Raw genomic sequence first — 20,389 nt, 5'->3', positions numbered from 1 at the left:
TATATCAGAGAGTGAACCAAAGAATGAATGAATGAATGAATGAATGAATGAATGAATGAATGAATCTACATCCATTTTTTTGCAAACTGCCCACACTACGCTCCCATAGCCTACCTAACTAGAAAAAAATAGAAACAAAAGATGATTCTCTTTGAAATACAGCCCTGCAAATGCTAGAATAGTATACCAGCTTACAGAGCACTGGGCTTTCCTTAGAGCTTGTTGTCCAACCCCCAGCCTCCCAACCCTGAGACTCACCCCCAGAGTGCAGGGCCCTCCCCCATCTGGAGTGCTGGAACACAGTGACCGGCAGCTGGGGCAATTAAAATGAATCACTCCAGCTCTGCCAGGGAAGAGCTGAGTGATTTGCAGCTGGTGACAAATGGGATGATTTGCCACCCAGACGCAGCATCTTGGATGAAGTGGCCTCATCAGTGGAATTGTTGCATTTGGCCAGCGCTAATTACCCTGGTCTAGGAACCTCGATGCCCAGTATCAAGTGAGCCTCTCTCTGAACACAGCTCAGCTCAGTAATTAGTCAAGATGGACTTTTTTCTCCCAGTAATTTAGAGACAGGCCATCTGAGCCTGTGCCTTTATGCCCGTTTTCATTCCTTTTTATAAATAGCCGTTTGAAGCAGAGGACAAAGGGAAATAGGTTGCACTCAGTGACCTCTTGAGCTCAGTTGAATGAAGGCACACAGGAGGTGTCCCTTCTGTCCCCTTCCTCTTGGGGATGACAGGACGTGTTTTTGAAATAAAGAAGAATGTCCATATCCAACTCCTTGTCAGAGATGTCCCAGAGGGGAGGTTGCTGGGATCAAGAGTTGATTGCTGCTTAATAACTTTCCACTCCCTACACTGGCCCCAAGAGTCTGCTTTCCTGAAGGCCCCCCGCCTTACTGTCTGCTCCCCCTGCCCCTCTACCTAGGTTGCTGCTCCTCACACTGTGTGCATACCTCCATCCTGAAGGGCTTATTCTCTGCCAGCCAACTTTGCTACCTGCTTCAATAGCATTTTTATTTTAAATTCTTAAGAATACCTGTAAGATGAGTACAACCATTACTCCATTTTGTAAAGAACTAAGCACAGGCCGGGCATGGTGGCCCACGCCTGTAATCCCAGCACTTTAGGAGGCTGAGGTGGCCGGATCATGAGGTCAGGAGATCGAGACCATCCTGGCCAACATGGTGAAACCCCGTCTCTACTAAAAGTACAAAAAAAACTAGCTGGGCATGGTGGCACACATTTGTAATCCCAGCTACTCAGGAGGCTGAAGCAGGAGAATCGCTTGAGCCTGGGAGGCAGATGTTGCAGTGAGCCAAGATCACACCACTGCACTCCAGCCTGGACGACAAGAGTGAGACTCTCAAAAAAAAAAAAGAAAAAGAAAAAAAAAGGAGAAGTAAGCACAAAGAGACGTAGTGATTTGCCCAAAGTCATACAACCAATAAGAAACAAGGCAGGATGCCCTCCAGCTTCATCTGAACCCTGAGCCCATTCTCTTGACAGAGAATGACAGTACCCTCTGCTTTCTCTGTAAGGATCACACAATAATAATTGTCAAACAAATCATGACAATAGGTTATCTGGGTGTTTGTGCAGAAGAATTAATAACTGGATAGATGGTTTTAAAAATATGTCAACTACTGTTGCATATTAGCTTAGATCAAAGGTGTCTGATATTCACAGTAGGGATTGAGAGCAGGAGTCTGCAAACTATGGCCCCCAGGCCAAATCCAGCCTGCTGCCTGTTTTGGCATTCAAGTGTTATTGGAACACAGCCATGCACTTGCGCTTACATATTGTCTATGGCTACTTTTCACTGTGCAACAGCAAAGATGAGTAGTACAACAGAGACCATAAGGCCCGCAAGCCTGAAATATTTACTACCTGTACTTTGACAGAAAAAGTTCGCTGGCCTCTGTTTAAGAGCTATAAATCTAAACTGTGAGATTAGAGGCACATATTTAAAGGCCTGCAATGAATCCTAATCAATAACCAGAACAAGAAATGCCTAACTATCAGAACCCAGAGAATGGTCCCATCAGATCCTTACTATCTTCCATTAGCATCAAGTTATGTCCTAAATGATATATATACTACTTTGTTAACAAAAGGGAAAAAGATCCTTTGCAAAAAGAGACAGCCTGCTTCCAGCACCTGACTCCCAGACCACATCAGAGTTCATTTACCCAGAAGGCGTGAACTGTCCATTGAGCATGTTTCCTCTCCCACAGCCCCTGCTCCTGTGGATCACCTAATGCTGTCACTTGGATCTCGGCAGTCAGCCTGCCCCTTCCAATTTCTGTGGGCTCTGCAGTGCTTTTCACCCATCATCATCATTGTTAATCAATAAATACCATAAACAACAATCATAGTAACATCTTAAATCAATACAGCTGAGTGATTATATTGTAATGGAAGAATGATAGTGGTTTAATGGGAATACAGAAGGGGTGGCTCAGAACTATGCTGGCAAAGGTTGGGGAAGCTTACAGAGGAGGTGAGATCTTACTCACCTCTTCTATTTTACATCTACTATTTTATACCTACTGGCATTCTCCCAGCCCTGTACCTGTTCTGCTTGGTGATCTCCCACTCCTACTTCAAAATCTAACACAATATCTCCTCTTCTGGTAAATTTTCCTGACCTCTGCTAGCAGAGTAATTAGCAAGTCCTTCTGTGTTCCTTCCATGCTTCTTTCTTACTTGTCATATAACTAAGATAGTAGAATAATTATTGTCTATGACATTTACATAAGATGGTGATGATGGCTTAACAGAATGCTAACTATACTGTGAGCTAACCATACTGTGCTGAGCACTTTGCAGAAAATCTGTGGTGTCTGACATTAAATTTTATGTTTTTTAATGAGTAGGCTCCACTGCCTTCCTATCTTCTCTATCAGACTGAGCCCACAGAAGGGAGAGATCATGGCATATTCACTTTTATTTCCCCAATGACCAACAGTGTCTGCCATATAAGAAATGCTTGCAAAGTAAATGAATAAATAGTATGGTACTCACAGTCCTAAAGATTCCTATCTCCTGGTTCTTCAACCAAACACTAATCTGTGTAATGCTATGAAGAGATTTTATAGAGGCAATTAAAATCTCAGTCAGTTCACTTTAAGACACAGAGATTATCTAGGTGGGTCTGGCACAATCAGGTGAGCTTTTAATAAGCAAGAAGTCATCTCCAGCTAGTGAATGTTAGAGAGATTCAAAAAATGAGAAGAATTTGACACACTATTGTGGGCTTAAAGATGAAGGAAGTCAAGTGATGAGAAATGCAGCAACTTCTAGAAGATGACAGCCAGCAAGGAAACAGTGACCTCAATCCTATAACCACAAGGAGATGAATTCTGCCGACAACCAGTGAGCTTGGAAGAGATAAGAACCACAGCTCCAGCCAACACCTTGGCTTCAGCCTAGAGAGACCCCGAGCAGAGAATCTAGCCACCTTTAGACAGACCTCTAATCTACAGAACTGTGAGATAATAAATGAATGTTGCTATAAGCTGCTGTGTTTGTGCCATTGTGTTATGCAACAGTAGAATACAAATACAAGCAGGTTTCCAATTCTATCAGATATTGGTGGTCAGACTGCTGACCAAAAGTTCCACTGGGCTTTGAGGAAGTCAGTGTTGCTGAGATCCAACATCACAGAGGAGTCATGAGTTAAGGAAGTCCATGCCCACCCATAAATGAATCAGAATTAGGTGAGGGAGGTAGTGTCCTGCAATAGCTAAAGTGCTGGATAAGAAATATGAAATCCCAGTTTCTAGTCCCAGCTCTGTCATTGCCTTACTGTGTGACTCTGGGCCAGTCATCTTAGGTCTTTGAATTACAGTTCTCTTATCTGCAAGATCAAAATATTCCTACTTCTCCCATCCATTTTACAGGGCTGTAAATGAGGTTGAAGTAGGATAATAGGTTCAACAAGCCACATAAGTTGTAGCCAATTCTGCAGGCAAAAAAAAAAGCGGGGGGAGATTCCTCAAATACCTAGGGGGGTTTGGGAAGAGCCAGGCCAAGTTGCAAGGCTAATAAAATTCAGGTGACTAGGCAGACAGACCTCCAAGGGCTTCAGATCACAGCTGTTTCTTCCCTGCCAAGAAAAGTGTTGCTTTGCCCTGTGGCTCCCTGGGAGAATAATCATCGTCAAAAAAAGTAATGTTTTGTGTTTCAACAGCACTTTTCCAAGTGCTTTCCCCTGTACCGTTTTAATTCCAACAGCTTGTATCCGTTAAAGGAAAGCAATGGACTAAGAGTCTTTCTAGTTTTAAAAGTTTTGGTTTCTCATAGTGTAGTAGGGTAAGTCTAACCTATTATACAGAGCAGGAAGACAGAGGCCCAGCTAGGCAGGTGACTCACCAAGTTATGGAGATGGTCAGTGAAAGAGCAAAGACTCTCATTCCCAGCCCTGGCCTCTAATAATTCTAGCTCCCTGCCTTTAGTATGGAGCTGGGAAAATGTAGCTTTCCTGGATAGAGGCCCAGCTTCACCTGAGCAAGTTCCAAATTGAAGGTAGGGCGGATTGCCTTGCCCTCAAGTTCCTCTCTTGTGAATTACATGCAAATGAAGCATTGGGATTAAGTCAGACTTTGAACTTTTTTCCCCAGCTCTCCAGTTATTCCAGAAATGACCGTTGCTGGCTATTAAGCAGCAAACTCTTTCTTTGGCATTGTCATTAAGTCGGCAGGATGTGAGGACTGAAAAAAAAAACATAAAAATATCAATTAAAAGAGAACAGGGAAGAAGGAGTCTTAAATGTGTGGAACTTCTGTGGGAAGGCTTTGGGCTTCACTAGATGATCCTGAACTTGGGATGGCTTCGCTGGGTTCTTCAGTTTAGGGATGTTAGAAAAGGAGGCAGCCATCCTGAACACTTGGTTTGATGCCATGACTCCAGACACCTTGGACCATACGCAGTTTTGGATTCTCCTGACCCTGACAATTCTTCCCAGGGTCCAAAATCCAATGTGCATAGAGATGCCAGGTTATAAGACAGAGATTATTTATGCATTCATTTACTAATGAGGGTCTGCTCCATGCTGAGCACTGGAGATACAATGCTATACCAAAGAATTAAAAGATTCCTTTGCTTTCATGGAGCTTATGGTCTAGGGGAACAAAGACAATAGAAGAGGCAAACAGATGCCATAGTTCTGCTGCTATGGGAGCTACACGAGGCTCTGAGTCTTACAGTTGAATACTAAAAATGTAATGGTTAGGATGAGGTCTGAAGGATGAATAGGGGCTGAGGCATCAATCAGGGGAAAGAGCAGCGTGTGATAAGGATGGGAGTCTTTTGAATATGAGGGGCCAGACAAAGAGCAGTATGACCAGAGTACAGCAAGTATGTTGCTGGGTGACATTGGAGAGTGAACCAGGGGCCGGACCACACAAGGCCTCAAGGCTCATCAAAGAGTTTGAGTTTATTCCAAGTGTTAAGAGAAAACCTTTGGTGGATTTTAAGCAGAAAAACAACATGGTGCAATTAATATGTTTCAAAAAATCACTCTGGCTACCTTGTACAGGTAGCCTTGTACAGGTGGGCAGTGGGGGCATAGAGGACGGGATAGAGGCAAGAAGTCCAGTTCAGCCTCAAGTGACATCAACAAGATGGCAGAGCCAGGCACAGTGGCACACGCCTGTACTCCTAGCTACTTCGAAGGCTGAGGCAGGAGGATTGCTTGAGCACAGGAGTTCTGGGCTGTAGTGTGTTATGCCGATCAGGTGTCCACACTAAGTTTGGAATCAATATAGTGACGTCCCAGGAGCAGGGGACCATGAGGTTGCCAAAGGAGGGGTGAACTGGCCCAGACTGGAGTTAGAGCAGGTCAAAACTCCAATGCTGATCAGTTATGGGATCATGCCTATACATAGCAACTGCCCTCCAGCCTGGGCAACATAGTGAGACACTGTCTGTAAAAAATAATACATAAAACAAGACAGCAGACTAGGAGATAACCTGCTCATATCCCCCTAACAACATTTAGAATTCTGCAACCATCTGCAGGAAAAAAAGTCTATCTGCAGGAGCATTGAGCTTCAGGTAGGAGGTTATAAAACCCTGGTAGAGCCCTTAAAGAAGGCTGTTTTAAGAGTGTAGAATAGCACCCAGGTAGCAAACTTAATCATGCTCTCAGGTTCAAACCTGTAAACAACTTTGTTCGTGAAAGGGCTTGGCTTCAGCCCTATTTGGCTTTGAGCCTGCAACCAACACCATCTGCCAATGGGTCCAGGAGAAATCATGCACCTTCGTGCCTCTGCAGAAAGTTTTGATTGCCTGCCGACACTAGTCTTGCCAGTGGATCTGAAAGTTATCTGGCAGTTTGGCTCCAGCCCCCTATAGCTGTAGGCCCAGCTTATTACAGCTTGCACAAGGGAAGCTCACTCATACCTCACAGACCGGAAATTGTCCATAGGAACCTCTGTGATAGCCAACAAGGCTCCATCCCACAGCAGATCCAGAGGGGGCCCAGTCTCAGCTTTCACCCCTCTTGCTACAGTTGGGAAACTCCCCCACCCATGCAGGAAATTGGTTGGGAAGTACACACATCTGGGCTACTAGGATGAGTTCACCAGCATCTATGCCACAGTGGATCCTGCGGGGGCCCAGTCTTGGCTTTAGTTCCACTTAAACTGCAGTAAGAGAACTGCCCTGCCCATGCAGGAAACTGCTGTGAGCACACATGTCTGGAACACTGTGGGCAGGCTTGCCAACCTCTATTCCACAGCTCCTCTCACTATAGTCAGGAAATTGTCCCACTTATTCGGGGATCTGTCAGAAAACACAAAGTCATATGGACCAATGAGACAGGCTTCTGAACTCAGGTTCCTACCCATCTTTCCCACACAGCTCTGGTAGCCCCTTTGACTCTTCTCTAGGTCCGACTAAGCTGGAGTACCATCCCAACCTCTAAGTCCTCACAAGACTTACAGAGAACCCTAGATTAGGGTACCCTCTAGTGTTGAAATGGCTGCAGCAGTCACAGACTCTGACCACAGATTAGATTGCATAAATTTTTGGACAGGGCAACTGAAGGATGAACACAAACAAGGCCAGACTGCAAAGATTAGAATAAATATCTAACTCTTCATTGTACGAGATTGACATACATCCACAAGCATTAAGAACAATCTTGGAAGTATGACCTCACCTAATGGACAAAACATGACACCAATGAAGGACCCTAAAGAGATGAAAATATGTGATCTGTTGGACAAGTAATTCAAAATAGCTGTGTGATTTAGAACTTAAAGTATAATAATTAAAAAATTTTTTTAAATTAAAAAAAGAGACAAAATAGCTGTGTTAAGGAAGCTCAGTGAATTTGAAGAAAACACAGAGAAACAATTCAACAATTTAACAGAGAGACTGAAATAATAAAAAAAATTCTAGAACTGAAAAATACAAATGAATGAAAAAAAATTTAAATGCAATAGAAAGCATAAACAGCACAAGTTAATCAAGCAGAAGAAAGAATCAATGAGCTTGAAAACAGGTTCCTTGAAAACACAGCCAAAGGAGAAAAAAAAAGAAGAATGAAATAGAACAAAGAAAGCTTATAGAATCTATGGAATAGCATCAAAAGAGCAAATATTTTGGTCATTGAAGTTCAAGAGGGAGAAGAAAAACACAAAAGGTCAGATGGCTTATGTAAAGAAATAACAGAGACCTATCCAAACCTAAAGACAAATGTAATTATCCAGGTAGAAGAAGGTCAAAAGTCACCAATAGGATTCAACCCAAATAAGACTATCTCAGACATGTTATAATCAAACTTTCAAAGGTCGAGGACAAAGAGAATTCTAAAAGCAGCAAGAGAAAATAAGCAAATAACATGTAAGAGAATTCCAACACAACTGGCAACAGACTTCTCAGCAAAAACTTTGCAGACCAGGAGGAAGTACTCTTGGTGACACATTAGAAGTACTGAAGGAAAAGATAAAAACTTGCTAACCAATAAGCCTGTAACCAGAAAAGCTATTTGTCAGGATTGAAGGAGACATAAAGATTTTCCTGGACAAATGAAAGACCCAGAAATGTGTCACCATCAGACAGTCTTACTAGAAATGTTAAAGAGAGTTTTTCAAATGGGAAGAAAAGGACACTGTGTAACAATAAAACATATAAAGTTATAAAACTCACTGGTAAAAGCAAATATACAGACATTCACAATATTCTAATATTATAATCATGGTGTGTAAACCACTTACATTATTAGTACAAAAACTAAAAGACAAAACTATGAAAAATAACAATAACTACAATAATATGTTAAGAGATAGAGCTATTGAATGTTTATTGTAAGCCTCATGGTAGCCACAAAGGAAAGATTTCTAATAGTTAAACAGAAAATAAAAGCATACTACTAGAGAAAATCTCTTAATCACAAAGAAAACAGTAAGAAAACACAGAATAAAGAATCTGTTTCTTTAAAACTAGAAAACATGTAACAAAATGGCAGTGGTAAGCCCTGCCTGAATTACCTGAAATGTAATTGCTTAAATCATCCAATTAAAAGACATAGAGTGGCTGAATGAATAAAAATAAATAAGACCCAATTATATGCCACTCACAAGACAGTCACTTCACCTATAAGAGAATACATAGTCTGAAAGAAAAAGGAGGGAGCAAGATATTCCATATAAATTAAAACAAAAAAAATGGGGCAGGAGTAGTCACACTTACATCAGAAAAAAATACATTTTCAGAAAAAAAAATTGTAACAAAAAGACAAAGCAATTATATAATGGTAAAGGAATCAAATACAGCAAGAGAATATAATAATTATAAATATATATTCAGCCAGCATCAGAGCACTTAAATATGTAAAGCAAATATTAATAGATGTAAAGAGAACTATACTCTGCAATAAAATAATAGGAGAAACTTCAACACTTTCCCCAATAGACAGATCATCCAGACAGAAGATAATCAAAGAAACAGCAGACTAGATATTTCTAGATGCACTCTAGACCAAATGGACCTAACATACATTTACGGAACATTTCATTCAAGAGTTATAGGATATACATTCTTTGCAACAGAACATAGAACAGTCTACAGCATATATCACATACAAAACAAGTATATCACATACATATATCACAATACAAAACAAGTATTAACAAATTTTTAAAAATCAATGCTATATTAAGTATCTTTTATAACCACAGTGCAATAAAACTAGCAATCAATAACAAGAGGAACTTTGGAAACCATACAGAATTACAGAAATTAAACAGCATGCTCCTGAACAACCAATCAATCAATGAGGAAATTTTTTAAAATTTTTTAAATTTCGTGAGACAAATGAAAATGAAAACATGACATATGAAAACCTATGAGATACAGCAAGAGGAAAGTTTATAGAAATAAACACCTATGTCAAAAAAAATAGAAAGATATTAACAACCTAGCACTGAACTTCAAAGACTAAAAAAGCAGAACAAACTAAATCTCAAATTTACAGAAGGAAATAAATCATAAAGACCAGAACGTAAATGGATAAAATAGAGGCTAAAAACAACACAAAAGCTCAAAAGAGTTGCTTTTGGAAAGATAAAGCTGACAAACCTTTAGCAACACTAAGAAAAAAAGAAATGACTCAAATAAATAAAATTATAAATGGAAAAGGAGACATTAAAATTGATACCACAGAAATACAAAGGATCGTAAGAGACTATTATGATAACTATACACAACAAATTGTAAAACCTAGAAAAAAATAGGTTCTTAGACACATGCAACCTATCAAAATTAAATTATGAAGATATAGAAAATCTGAAAAGACCAATGACAAGCAATGAGATTGAATCAGTAATAAAAAGTCTCCCATCATTAAAAACCAAGGACTGATGGCTTCACTTCAAAATTCTACCAAGTATTTAAAGAAGAACTAATTTAATTATTCTCAAACTATTCCAAAAAAATTGAAAGGGAGGAAATTGTTCCAAACTCATTCTTTGAAGCCAGAATTACCCTAATCCCAAAACCAGACACAACAAAAAAGAAAACTACAGGCTAATATCCCTGATAAACATAGATGCAATAATCCTCCACAAAATACTAGCAAACCAAATTCAACCGCACATTAAAAAGATCATGCACCATAATCAAGTAGGATTCAGCCCAGGGAAGCAAGAATGGTTCATTATATTCGAATCAATAAACATGATACATCCCATTAATAGAATCAAGAATGCAAATTATATGATCATTTCAATATATACAGAAAAAGCGTTTAATAAAATTCAGCACCCATTTATGATAAAAACCCTCAATAAATTAAGTATAGAAAGAAAATACTTCAACACAATAAAGGCCATATATGACAAACTCACAGCTAACATCATATTGAATAGAGAAAAGTTGAAAGCTTTTCCCCTAGGATATGGAACTAGATGAGGATGCCCACTGTCCCCACTTTTATTCAACATTGTACTGGAAGTCCTAGCCTGAGCAATCAGGCAAGAGAAAGAAGTGAAGAGCATTCAAATTGAAAAGAAGAAGTTAAATTTTCCCTGTTTGCAGATGACATGATCTTCTATATAGAAAAACCTAGAAACTCTGCCAAAAAACTAATAGAAATTCAACAAAGTTGCAGGGTATAAAATCAAAATACAAAATTCATAGCATTTTTATAGTCTAACAGAAAACTACATGAAAAAGAAATCAAGAAAGCAATTCCATTTACAATTGCTCCAAAAAACACATCTAGGAGTAAATTTAACCTAGGAGATAAAATATCTCTATGGTAAAAACTATAAAACATTGATGAAAGAAATTTAAGAGGACACAAGCAAATGGAAAGATATCCATTATTCATAATTGAAAGAATTAATATTGTTAAAATATCCATACTACCCAAAGAATCTACAGATTCAATGCAATTCCTATCATAATATCAATAACATTCTTCACAGAAATAGAAAAATAATCCTAAAATTTGTATAAAACAACAAAAGACCCTGAAGAGCCAAAGCAATCTTGAACAAAAAGAACAAAGCTAGAAGCATCACACTACCTGACTTCAAAATAGACTACAAAGCTATAGTAACCAAAACAGCATGGTACTGGCATTAAAACAGACACAACACACAGACTAATAGAACAAAATAGACAACCTAGAAATTAATCTACACATTTACAGCCAACTGATTTTCAACAAAGGCGTCAAAAATATGCTCTGGGGAAAGGATAATCTCTTCAATAAATGGTGCTGGGAAAATTGGATATCTACATGCAGAATTAAACTAGATCTCTATCTCTCACCATATACCAAAATCACCTCAAAATGAATTAAAGACACAGATATAAGATTCAAAACTATGAAAGTGCTAGATAAAAACATAGGGGAAACGTTTCATGGTAGTGGTCTGGACAAAGATTTTTTTAATAGAATCTCAAAATCCCAGACAACAAAAGCAAAAATAGACAAATGGATTGCATCAAACTAAAAAGCATAGCATAGTATAGCAAAAGAAGCAATCAACAGGGTGAAGAAACAAGCTACAGAATAGGGTAAAAATATTTGCAAACTATGTGTCTCACAAGAGGTTAATATTCAAAATATATAAGGACCCAACAAAAATGCAAATAAGTCCATTAAAAATGGACAAAAAACCTACATAGACTTTTCTCAAAAAATAAGTACACAGATGACCAACAGGTATATGAAAAAGTGTTCCATATCGCTAACCATCAGGGAAATACAAATCAAAACCACAGTGAGATATCACCTCACCCTTGTTAGAATGGCTACTATGAAGAAGACAAAAAATAGCAAATGCTAGCAAGGGTGTGAGGAAGGGGAACCCTTATATTCTGTTGGTGGGAACATAAATAGTGCAGCCATTATGGACAGCATTATGGAAGTTCCTCAAAAATTTAAAAATAAAACTACCATATGATCCAACAATCTCACCATTGAGTAAATATATAAAGGAAATTAAATGAGTACATCAAAGAGATATCTGGCACTCTCTTGTTTATTGCAGCACTATTCACAGTAACCAAAATATGGAATCAACCTATGTGCCCATCAACAGATGAATCGATTTTTTAAAAAGTGGTATGTACTCAACGAAATAGTATTCAGCCATAAAAAAGAATGAAATCCTGTCATTTGCAACAACATTAATGGACCTAGAATACATTATGTTAAGTGAAATAAGCCAAGCACATAAAAGACAAGTGCCACATGATCTCACTTATATGTGGAATCTAAAAAAAAAGATCTCATAGCAGTACGGAGTGAAACAGTGGTTCCAGAGACTGGGGAAGTGAGGAGGAGGGGTGATGGGAGGAGATTTGTGAACAGGTGCAAAGGCACAGTTAGATAGAAGGAATAAGTTCTTGTGTTCTATTGCACAGTAGGGTAACTATATTTAACAATAATGTATATTTCAAAATAGCTCAAAGATAATATTTTGAATGTACTCACCACAAAGAAATGATAAATGTTTGAGGTGATCTACATGCTAATTACTCTGAATTGATCATTATATAACGTATACATATAACAAAACATCACATTGCACCCCATAAATATGTACAATTTTTATGTGTCAGTTGAAAACAAAATAAAATTTAAAAAATAAAAGAGGTACAGTTTAGAGGCCATTGTGTTCATCCAATTTGGGAAAGCTGCTGCAGCTTCAAATGACCTCAACACTTGTGTCTGCCACCTACTAAGATGAAAAGAGCACTGGGATAGTTCTATGTGAAGACTGGTGTGATTTTTCAGAACTGTTGTGCACTGGTTCTGGGGCATTGGGGAAGTGATTTTGCCTCTTTGTATCTATCTTGCTTGACTGCTTAATGAAACTCGTATATCCTGGTCTACCTACGTATGATTTTAAATCACACAATCTCATAAATGGAAAAGCATAAGAGGAAGCAACTGGTCCCTATCCCCGTGTGAACCTTGACCCCTTCTCTTTCCTCCTTAGAGTTGCATCCCCAGCACTTGCTGTCCTGGGGAACAAAGAGTCACCACCAAGTATATCTCTGTAAACAGTTCACTACTTGAACACCTTCAGAAATGGAGAAATGCTCTCAGTCTCAGGATAGCCATCTCAATGTTGTACACCCTATCCATCAAAAATACCTTCCTCTTATTTAAGTAGTAGTTGTTGTCCTGAAACTTCTGTGAAGTTCTCCTAAATCAGGTCACATAGTACAAGCCTCATGCCAACTCTTCAGTGAACATGTCTCTTCAAGTCTCTTCGTCTGGTTAAATGTTCCCTGTTCCTGCAACTGTTCCTCATGCAACACAGCTTTGCTCCACTCTCCTGGTCTCATTCATTTCAACAAGTTTTCCTCTCTCTTATTTTCCCCTCCATGTGAAACACCTAGGAGCATTCTTTTCCACATAGCAAGCAATGACATATATTTGTTGGATTTCTTGGAGTGAACACTGTCTGCCTAGAGTGAAAAGGGATCTTCAAGAAATCAAGGTAGAGTGAAGTGTCAAGGGACGTGGGAATAACACATATAAGGTCAACACAGATAAGCAGTGTGGAACAACAGAGCAAGCCAACAGGCCTGCGTACTGCTCTCCTAAGGCACAGTAGACTCTTGGCTTTCTTTGTAAAACTCATGGGTTGCATTGGTGATTTCTCTGATTGTTAAATATATGGTTTCAATTAAACACTGTCACCTATTGAAGACTCTGAGCTTGAGGCTGTCAGAGCATTTGTCAGAAAGGGCTTAAAGGTACAGCAGCTCCAGAATAACACTTCCTCAATAAATTGAACAGGATGGAAACAGAAATGAAATGCAAATAACTTTATCACTATAAGATTCATTATTATTCAATGCCCTAACTGCTTACCACATAAAATCACAAGTCACATGCAAATCAACTTATAATATCTTGGGAAACCCTGGACTTGGAAGTATCCTATCAGATCAGAGAGAGAACAATGGAACTCTTGGCTGGTTATGTTTCTCTTCATTGTTTGGGGGATAAGAGAGGAGAATAGCACTCTGACAAATTCAAAGATACATTTCTCACCTCATAATTGATTGTCATATTTGCCTTTTTTTATCTTTTTATTTCAGCCAAATTATCTTCCTTGGGTGAGTGGGGGAAAGAATTGTGTCTGCACCCCATGGTGACATTCCCCACAATGGCTGGAGTATGACTGTTCTGATTCTATTTCCAATGTATTCTTCCTTCGTTTCCTTCTAGTCCACTATTTTGGTGGCCTTTGCCAGCCAGGAGAGCAATAATAAGGCAGTCTGAAAACATGTCTGAGTCAATCAAATGTTTGCATCATGTATATAAATGCATTTGCATTCATATGTGTATGCACAAACCATTTGGTGTGTATGTAATTGATTATGCATATTTGTGATTTTTGTGGGCAAGTGTTGGCATATCTGTCTTTGTCATCATGTGTCTTGCTGTTATATATGTGTGAAAGTGAGTGTGAATACGTGCATGTCGGCTTTATTACCCCTGAAGGACAGCAACCCCACAGGTCCATGTCCGTAATAAGGAACAAAATATGGAGTCTCTCTAACATTTGAATTCTCACATCTTGCTGACAGATGAAAAGGGTGCAATAGGGCCTGACAGCTCTGCCACCAAGCCCCAGACTAGTGCTCAGTCCCTCCCCAGAGCCTTCCGCAGTTGATGTCCATGCTGCTGATGCCTCTTCCCTTTGGCCTACAGGTCCCTGTCTGGTCGCATCGTTGGCGGAGTCTGGTGGTTCTTCACCTTGATCATCATCTCCTCATACACAGCCAACCTGGCTGCCTTCCTGACCGTGGAGAGGATGGTGTCTCCCATTGAGAGTGCAGAGGACCTAGCAAAGCAGACAGAAATTGCCTACGGGACGCTGGAAGCAGGATCTACTAAGGAGTTCTTCAGGGTAGGGACATCCTTTGTCCCAAGGCACTTTCTCAAAAGGGAACCACAGCTGTCATTAAAATGTCCTTCTCATTATATAGCCTGAGATAACAGGTAGCCAGAGCAAGTGCTTAACTGACTGTAAGTCAGGGAAACTCAGGACATTTCTAAGCTTTCTACCACCTGCCTGAGAAATCCACATTTCTACATTTGTAGAAGCTTCAAAGCTCCTGCATTGATTTAGATCCCTTGCCTTTTTCAGTCTGTGCTAATTCTCTGAGGCTGCAAAAAACATCAAATACAATTTCCTCTCTGTTCTCACAGAAACCTTATAGTCTAGTTAATAATCAATTAGGAACAGCTTATGGACAACAGCTGGACCTGATGCTCTTTGTGTCCCCTTCTATATCATAGAAGGAGCTCAGTGAATGTTTGTTGACTTGATGAATAAGAGGATAGTATATGGGAAAAAAATAACTGGAAAAAGTGATCTATTAAATAGTTCCAGGAGAGAGAGAAAATGTGAAGTGGGAGTGGAGGTGGTGAGATGTGTTTTGGCAGGAGACAGTGAGCGGAGGCAAAGGAGCAGAGAGCTTAGGAGTACAACCTTCAAGGTCAGCAGATGGAGGCCCGGAACCTGGCTCCATCCCTTACTTGTTCTGTGCACTTAGCCTCTGTGACACCATTTCCATTCATGCATATAATGAGGAGAATAATGTCTATATTAGAGCCTGACAAGACTAAAAGAGATAGGGTATCTAAAGTAAGAGGCAAAACAAAGAACAATCAATGGAGGTTCCATATACCACTAGGACTTTAGGAAATGCAAACATCTGGGAGTCATTCTGAAGAATTGGTAGAGACTGAAGCCATACAGGTTAGACGTGTAAACATTTCTAGATATCACAAAACCAGGCCAGACCTGAGTAGGCTAAGTACATCCTAGACAAAAGGAACAACTTGAGCAGATGCCCAGAAGCAGGAAAACCTGTGGTTTCCCTGGACTTTAGGGATGTTTGTCCCAGGAGTTGAAGAAACAGTACATGGAACTACCATATATGCGTCAAATAAGAATAATAAGAAACGTTTGCTACCATCTACATGTGAACCAGGTCCTGTGCTAAGCACACCCTACACGAATTATTTCATTTAATCCTCTCATTAAAGGTGAGTTAGAGATTGTCTCTATTTTATAGATTAGAGTTAGGATATGTCCCCATTTTATAGATCAGAAAATTAGAAGTAATCTCCTAAGATCACACAGCTAATTAGTAGCAGAAGGAGCAGAGAGAGCAGGCTGCCATATTGCCAAGAGAAGGGATCCTGTACAGCCACACCTAGTTATCTCACTATAACTTCATGGAGCAAACTCCAGGCCCGAATAAACCACTGTGGGAGGTGCTGCAGGTTCTTGACCATGGGCTTTGTATTCTGTATGATAGCCAGGAAAGGGAACAAAACCTTAACCATCACTGATCCTAACCCCAAGGCTAAAATCATCAATTTTCAATGTATCAGAGCAAGAAGGTGCCTTAGAGGTCATCTAGTCAGAGCCTGTCATTTTAGAGAGAGGCATTACTTGCTTAAGCTCACCCAGCCAGTTAATAAAAAAGCCACTTACAATCTCATTACAATTCCCTGACATTTTTAGCCTGCAACAAAAGTGTGAAGAAGGTGCCTGTTTCTACTTGTCCATAAAGCCTGTCCTATGCCCCAACCCCGCTGATGCAGTTAGGGAATCATCTAATTCACTTAACAATGCTCTCAGCCTTATAGTATAGACAACATGCACCAGTCCTCAAAGTACTTTTGCATCTATGGTTTCATTTATGTTTCACCTGTGACCTCAGGCAGAAGAGGTACTTGTGGCAGCCACTTAGTGGATAAGAAATTAAAACTGGGGAAATTCTTTTGATGCAGGTGTCAGGGGTGGGTACCAAATCTGAGTTTTCTAGTTTCAGCCCAAGTATTCTTGTCACTGAACCACATGGTCTTAATGTGGTGGTGTCATTAAACTGACAAACATTTTTAAAAAGATCACTCAGGATGACAGCTGGGCTTGTGGACACATCTAATCTAACTGTACCATTTTATAGTTGGGAAAACTGAGGCCCAGAGAAGAAAACGGTCATGCCTACCTAGTGAGAGGCACAGCTGGGATTTAAAATTTCAAAAGTCTTTGTTAATCACTATGTCAATTGACATATTACTGCCTCTTGTCCACAGCACAAAGTTAAGAACCTGGAACCAGGGCAGTGCATATTCTACAAGTTCTGTGCCCAAGCCTACTACATTGGTGGCAAATTGGTTGTAGCCCATGTACTTACTTTGACAGGTCAGTAGTGGTTGCCTAGAGTTTCTGAGGTTACATCTGGGCTTGATATGAACGGATTCTTTGATTGATATCGTTGTCTCTCATGTATAGAGGAAGGGAAACTGGTACCAAGCAAGCCAGGTATGAAGCATTCCTACCCTAAAGTAAAACCTGTAAAAAAGCATAATTATTAGTAGTCATTGCACTACTTATAGAATGCCTTCTTGTGCCAGGCACTGGGTTATGCATTTTACCTGTGTTCTCATATAATCTCCATGGCAACACTGTGAAGTGCACAGTATTATTACCATTTTCAGAAGAGGAACACTGAGGCTCAGAAAGGCTATGCTACTTGCCCAATGTCTTTTATCTAGTAAGATATAAAACCTAAAATGAGGGAGGCAGCTGGTTGCAGTGGAAAGGCACAATGTGTGCAATCAGGAGACCAAGGACTCCTGGATCTGTCACTAACAAATTGCATGACATTGGACAGTTTATTGCCACATCATGGGCCTCAGTTTCCTTACCTGTAAAAGGAGAGTGCTGCGAAGATATGTCCCATGCATAATAAGCCTTTCTATCTCTGTGACTCTGACCTTGGATAATTATCCCACCAAGAGTTTGGTGGGTGGGGAGATAAGGTCACCTACCACCCCCACAAGGCAGAAGGAGGGAATACTGAGACAAGAATTCTTCTATTCCAGTCTCTGAAAAAGCTGGCTTCTTGTCCCCATGACAGCCCAGAGCTTCTTGGCAGCTCCAGCCCAGAGATGCTTAATCCTCCATCGACAGTTTAATTAAGATGTATGAAGGGCCATGGGAGCTGCAGATGATAGGAGAGATCCAAGAACAAATGCCCTGAGTACGCTTCCAATCTTCCCTGCCATTCATGCTACCTTCACATTCCTGGAGATTAGATTTTCCTGATAGTTCATCCCGAGTGTCTATGTGCACAGCCTTAACATTTGGGTCACTGGGGTGAGGCTGAGAGGACATATTAATTTTCTGCATACTGTTGCCCAGAAGGCTCCTCAGCTCTGCCTGTCAACAGCCCAGTTCCCTGCTGTGTCCATCCTGTCAGGTCAAATTGCATCTTGCAATTGCCCTGCTGTGTGTTTTGTTGATTTGTGCCTGGAAGATTATCTGCAAATCTGGTCACAGCTGAATTTATACATTTTCCTGCTTCCTGTGAGAGAATATTAAATACACTGGCAGACCTTATGATTAGTTCTGTGTACTCCCTCCCCTAACCTTGGAATTCTCCCTCTCTTTTCTCCCTTCTTTCTTCTTCTTTCTCACATTGACATTGTTGCTTGAATGATGTATCTTCAGGTAAAGAATCGGATACTTCAAGCTAGCCAGGGACTTAAAGATTACAATGCCCAAACTCCCCCTATGGAATGGATGGGGAAACTAAGGCCCAAAGAGAAGGGATTCTCCATAAACAAAGCCATGAGTGAGAAGTAGAACTAAGACTGATATCCAGGGCTCCTCACAGCCAGTCCAGTGTCCTTTCCAAATTGTAAACCAGACTGTAAAACGAGTGATATAGTTTATCTAATTATAGGCTATTAAAACTGAAGTTTTAATAGCAACTATTTCCATTACTTTTCCCTCGAGACCTGTGATTTTCCTGGGCCCCGAATATCTTTATTGATCAGCTGGCTCAAATGACAATTGTAGATCAGTATCTTACCAACACTTGCCGTGCACTAATATCAAGGAAATAAACCTGATACTTGTATACAGAAAAAAGTGATACGCTGCATGTATAATGATAATTTTATATTAAATAAATATGAAATCTATGTATTAACCACTGAATTATATAGAATATGTGACTCTAACAACAACTGTTTTTAAAAAGTAGTCCCTTACATGTATTTAACACTTGTCCGTTTAGGAAACATTTGTAATAGCCAGACTTTAGTATCCCTAAAATACATCTACCCTTTGGGAAAAGGTCACCATTTAGAAATAGTACGCTAAATGAGAAGTTTGATCGTGGTCCTGGATCATGGGCCCTGACTAGGGGCCTACCATGTGCAAGGTACTCAATTCGACTCTGTGAAGGACCCACAGGAAGGAAGACATTCTTTCAAGTAGCTTCCACATACTTGAGACTACATACAAGAAGAGACGACTTGCAGTCCTAGCAGTCTAGCCTGGCCATCCAGTGAGTGCCCCACGCAGTGTGTCCCATAGGAATATCAACCCTCACAATACTGTTTCTCAAAGTGAGGGCCACACAGGCCACACAGATCAGAATCACCTGGTGGGGACAATTCCTGAAAAAGATGTATCCAGGTTCCACTTCAGACTTGCTGACTCAGAATCTCTAGATTTAGAGCTAGGGAATCTATATTTTAACAATCAATGTACATGATAATGGTGCCTACTGGAATCTAAAAACCATTGCCTTTGGGACTGAGGTGGACTCTAAATATATAGGATTTATTCTGTTCTATGAAACAAGGATTTGGTTAGACAGAACCAGCATCTCAAGTGGAATAAACAGTCCAAGCAAAGTCCCAAAGGGGAGAAGGCCCAAGGTGAGTTTAGGGGGAAATAAGGAAGGCAGTTGGGCCATGTTTGGAAGATTTTAAAATGTAAGCAGATGACAATATTTGGTCCCAAGTTATCAGCTTTATTAGACAACAATATATTTGATTGGTGCAAAAGTAATTGAGGTTTTTTACCACTAAAAGTAATGGCAAAAAACCTCAATTACTTTTGCATCAACCTAATACATTCTGAGGACAGGTCTTACAATATAGGATGACTAGAACTTGGCTACCCATGATCCAGAAATTCTGCAGTGTTTTCTTCCAATAATGAAATCAGATTCCACTGATATTCAGCTGTCTAGTTCTTCTGGTTAGTATAAATATGGCCTTATTGAACAATAGATATGTCCTTTAATGTATTTAAAAGTCAGGCAGGGCCCCAGTTCCTTAATTCTCCCCTTGTTTAGGAGGAATATAATTACTCAGAAGTAATTAAAAGATTCTGAGCTATTCTGTTCATTCTGAATTTGCAAGATATTTGTACTTTGGAACCTACTGGTACTAATTAGAGCCTCTTATTTTGCAATCACTCATAATTTGTTTCTTCCTGAGCTAATCTCGCTCATGAATGTGTGATCAAGCTACACTCAGCTCTTCATTAATGCATGCGCCGACCCCAATTCCAAGCTCA

General features: G+C 39.9%; 1 protein-coding gene across 1 annotated transcript in view; it reads left to right on the top strand.

Annotated features, from left to right (window-relative positions):
- The window catches only part of GRIA1 (glutamate ionotropic receptor AMPA type subunit 1), a 333,366-nt gene that overhangs the window by 267,667 nt on the left and 45,310 nt on the right, over window positions 1-20,389 (top strand). Inside the window, 1 exon segment of the mRNA XM_017875722.1 lies at window positions 14,701-14,899. Within this exon segment, the coding sequence (XP_017731211.1) occupies window positions 14,701-14,899 (199 nt within the window).

This window comes from Rhinopithecus bieti, unplaced genomic scaffold, assembly GCF_001698545.2.
Source record: "Rhinopithecus bieti isolate Rb0 unplaced genomic scaffold, ASM169854v2 scaffold_7673, whole genome shotgun sequence".
Taxonomy (NCBI): domain Eukaryota; kingdom Metazoa; phylum Chordata; class Mammalia; order Primates; family Cercopithecidae; genus Rhinopithecus; species Rhinopithecus bieti.
The sequence above is the reverse complement of the archived record's forward strand: the minus strand, read 5'-3'. Positions and strand labels throughout refer to the sequence as shown.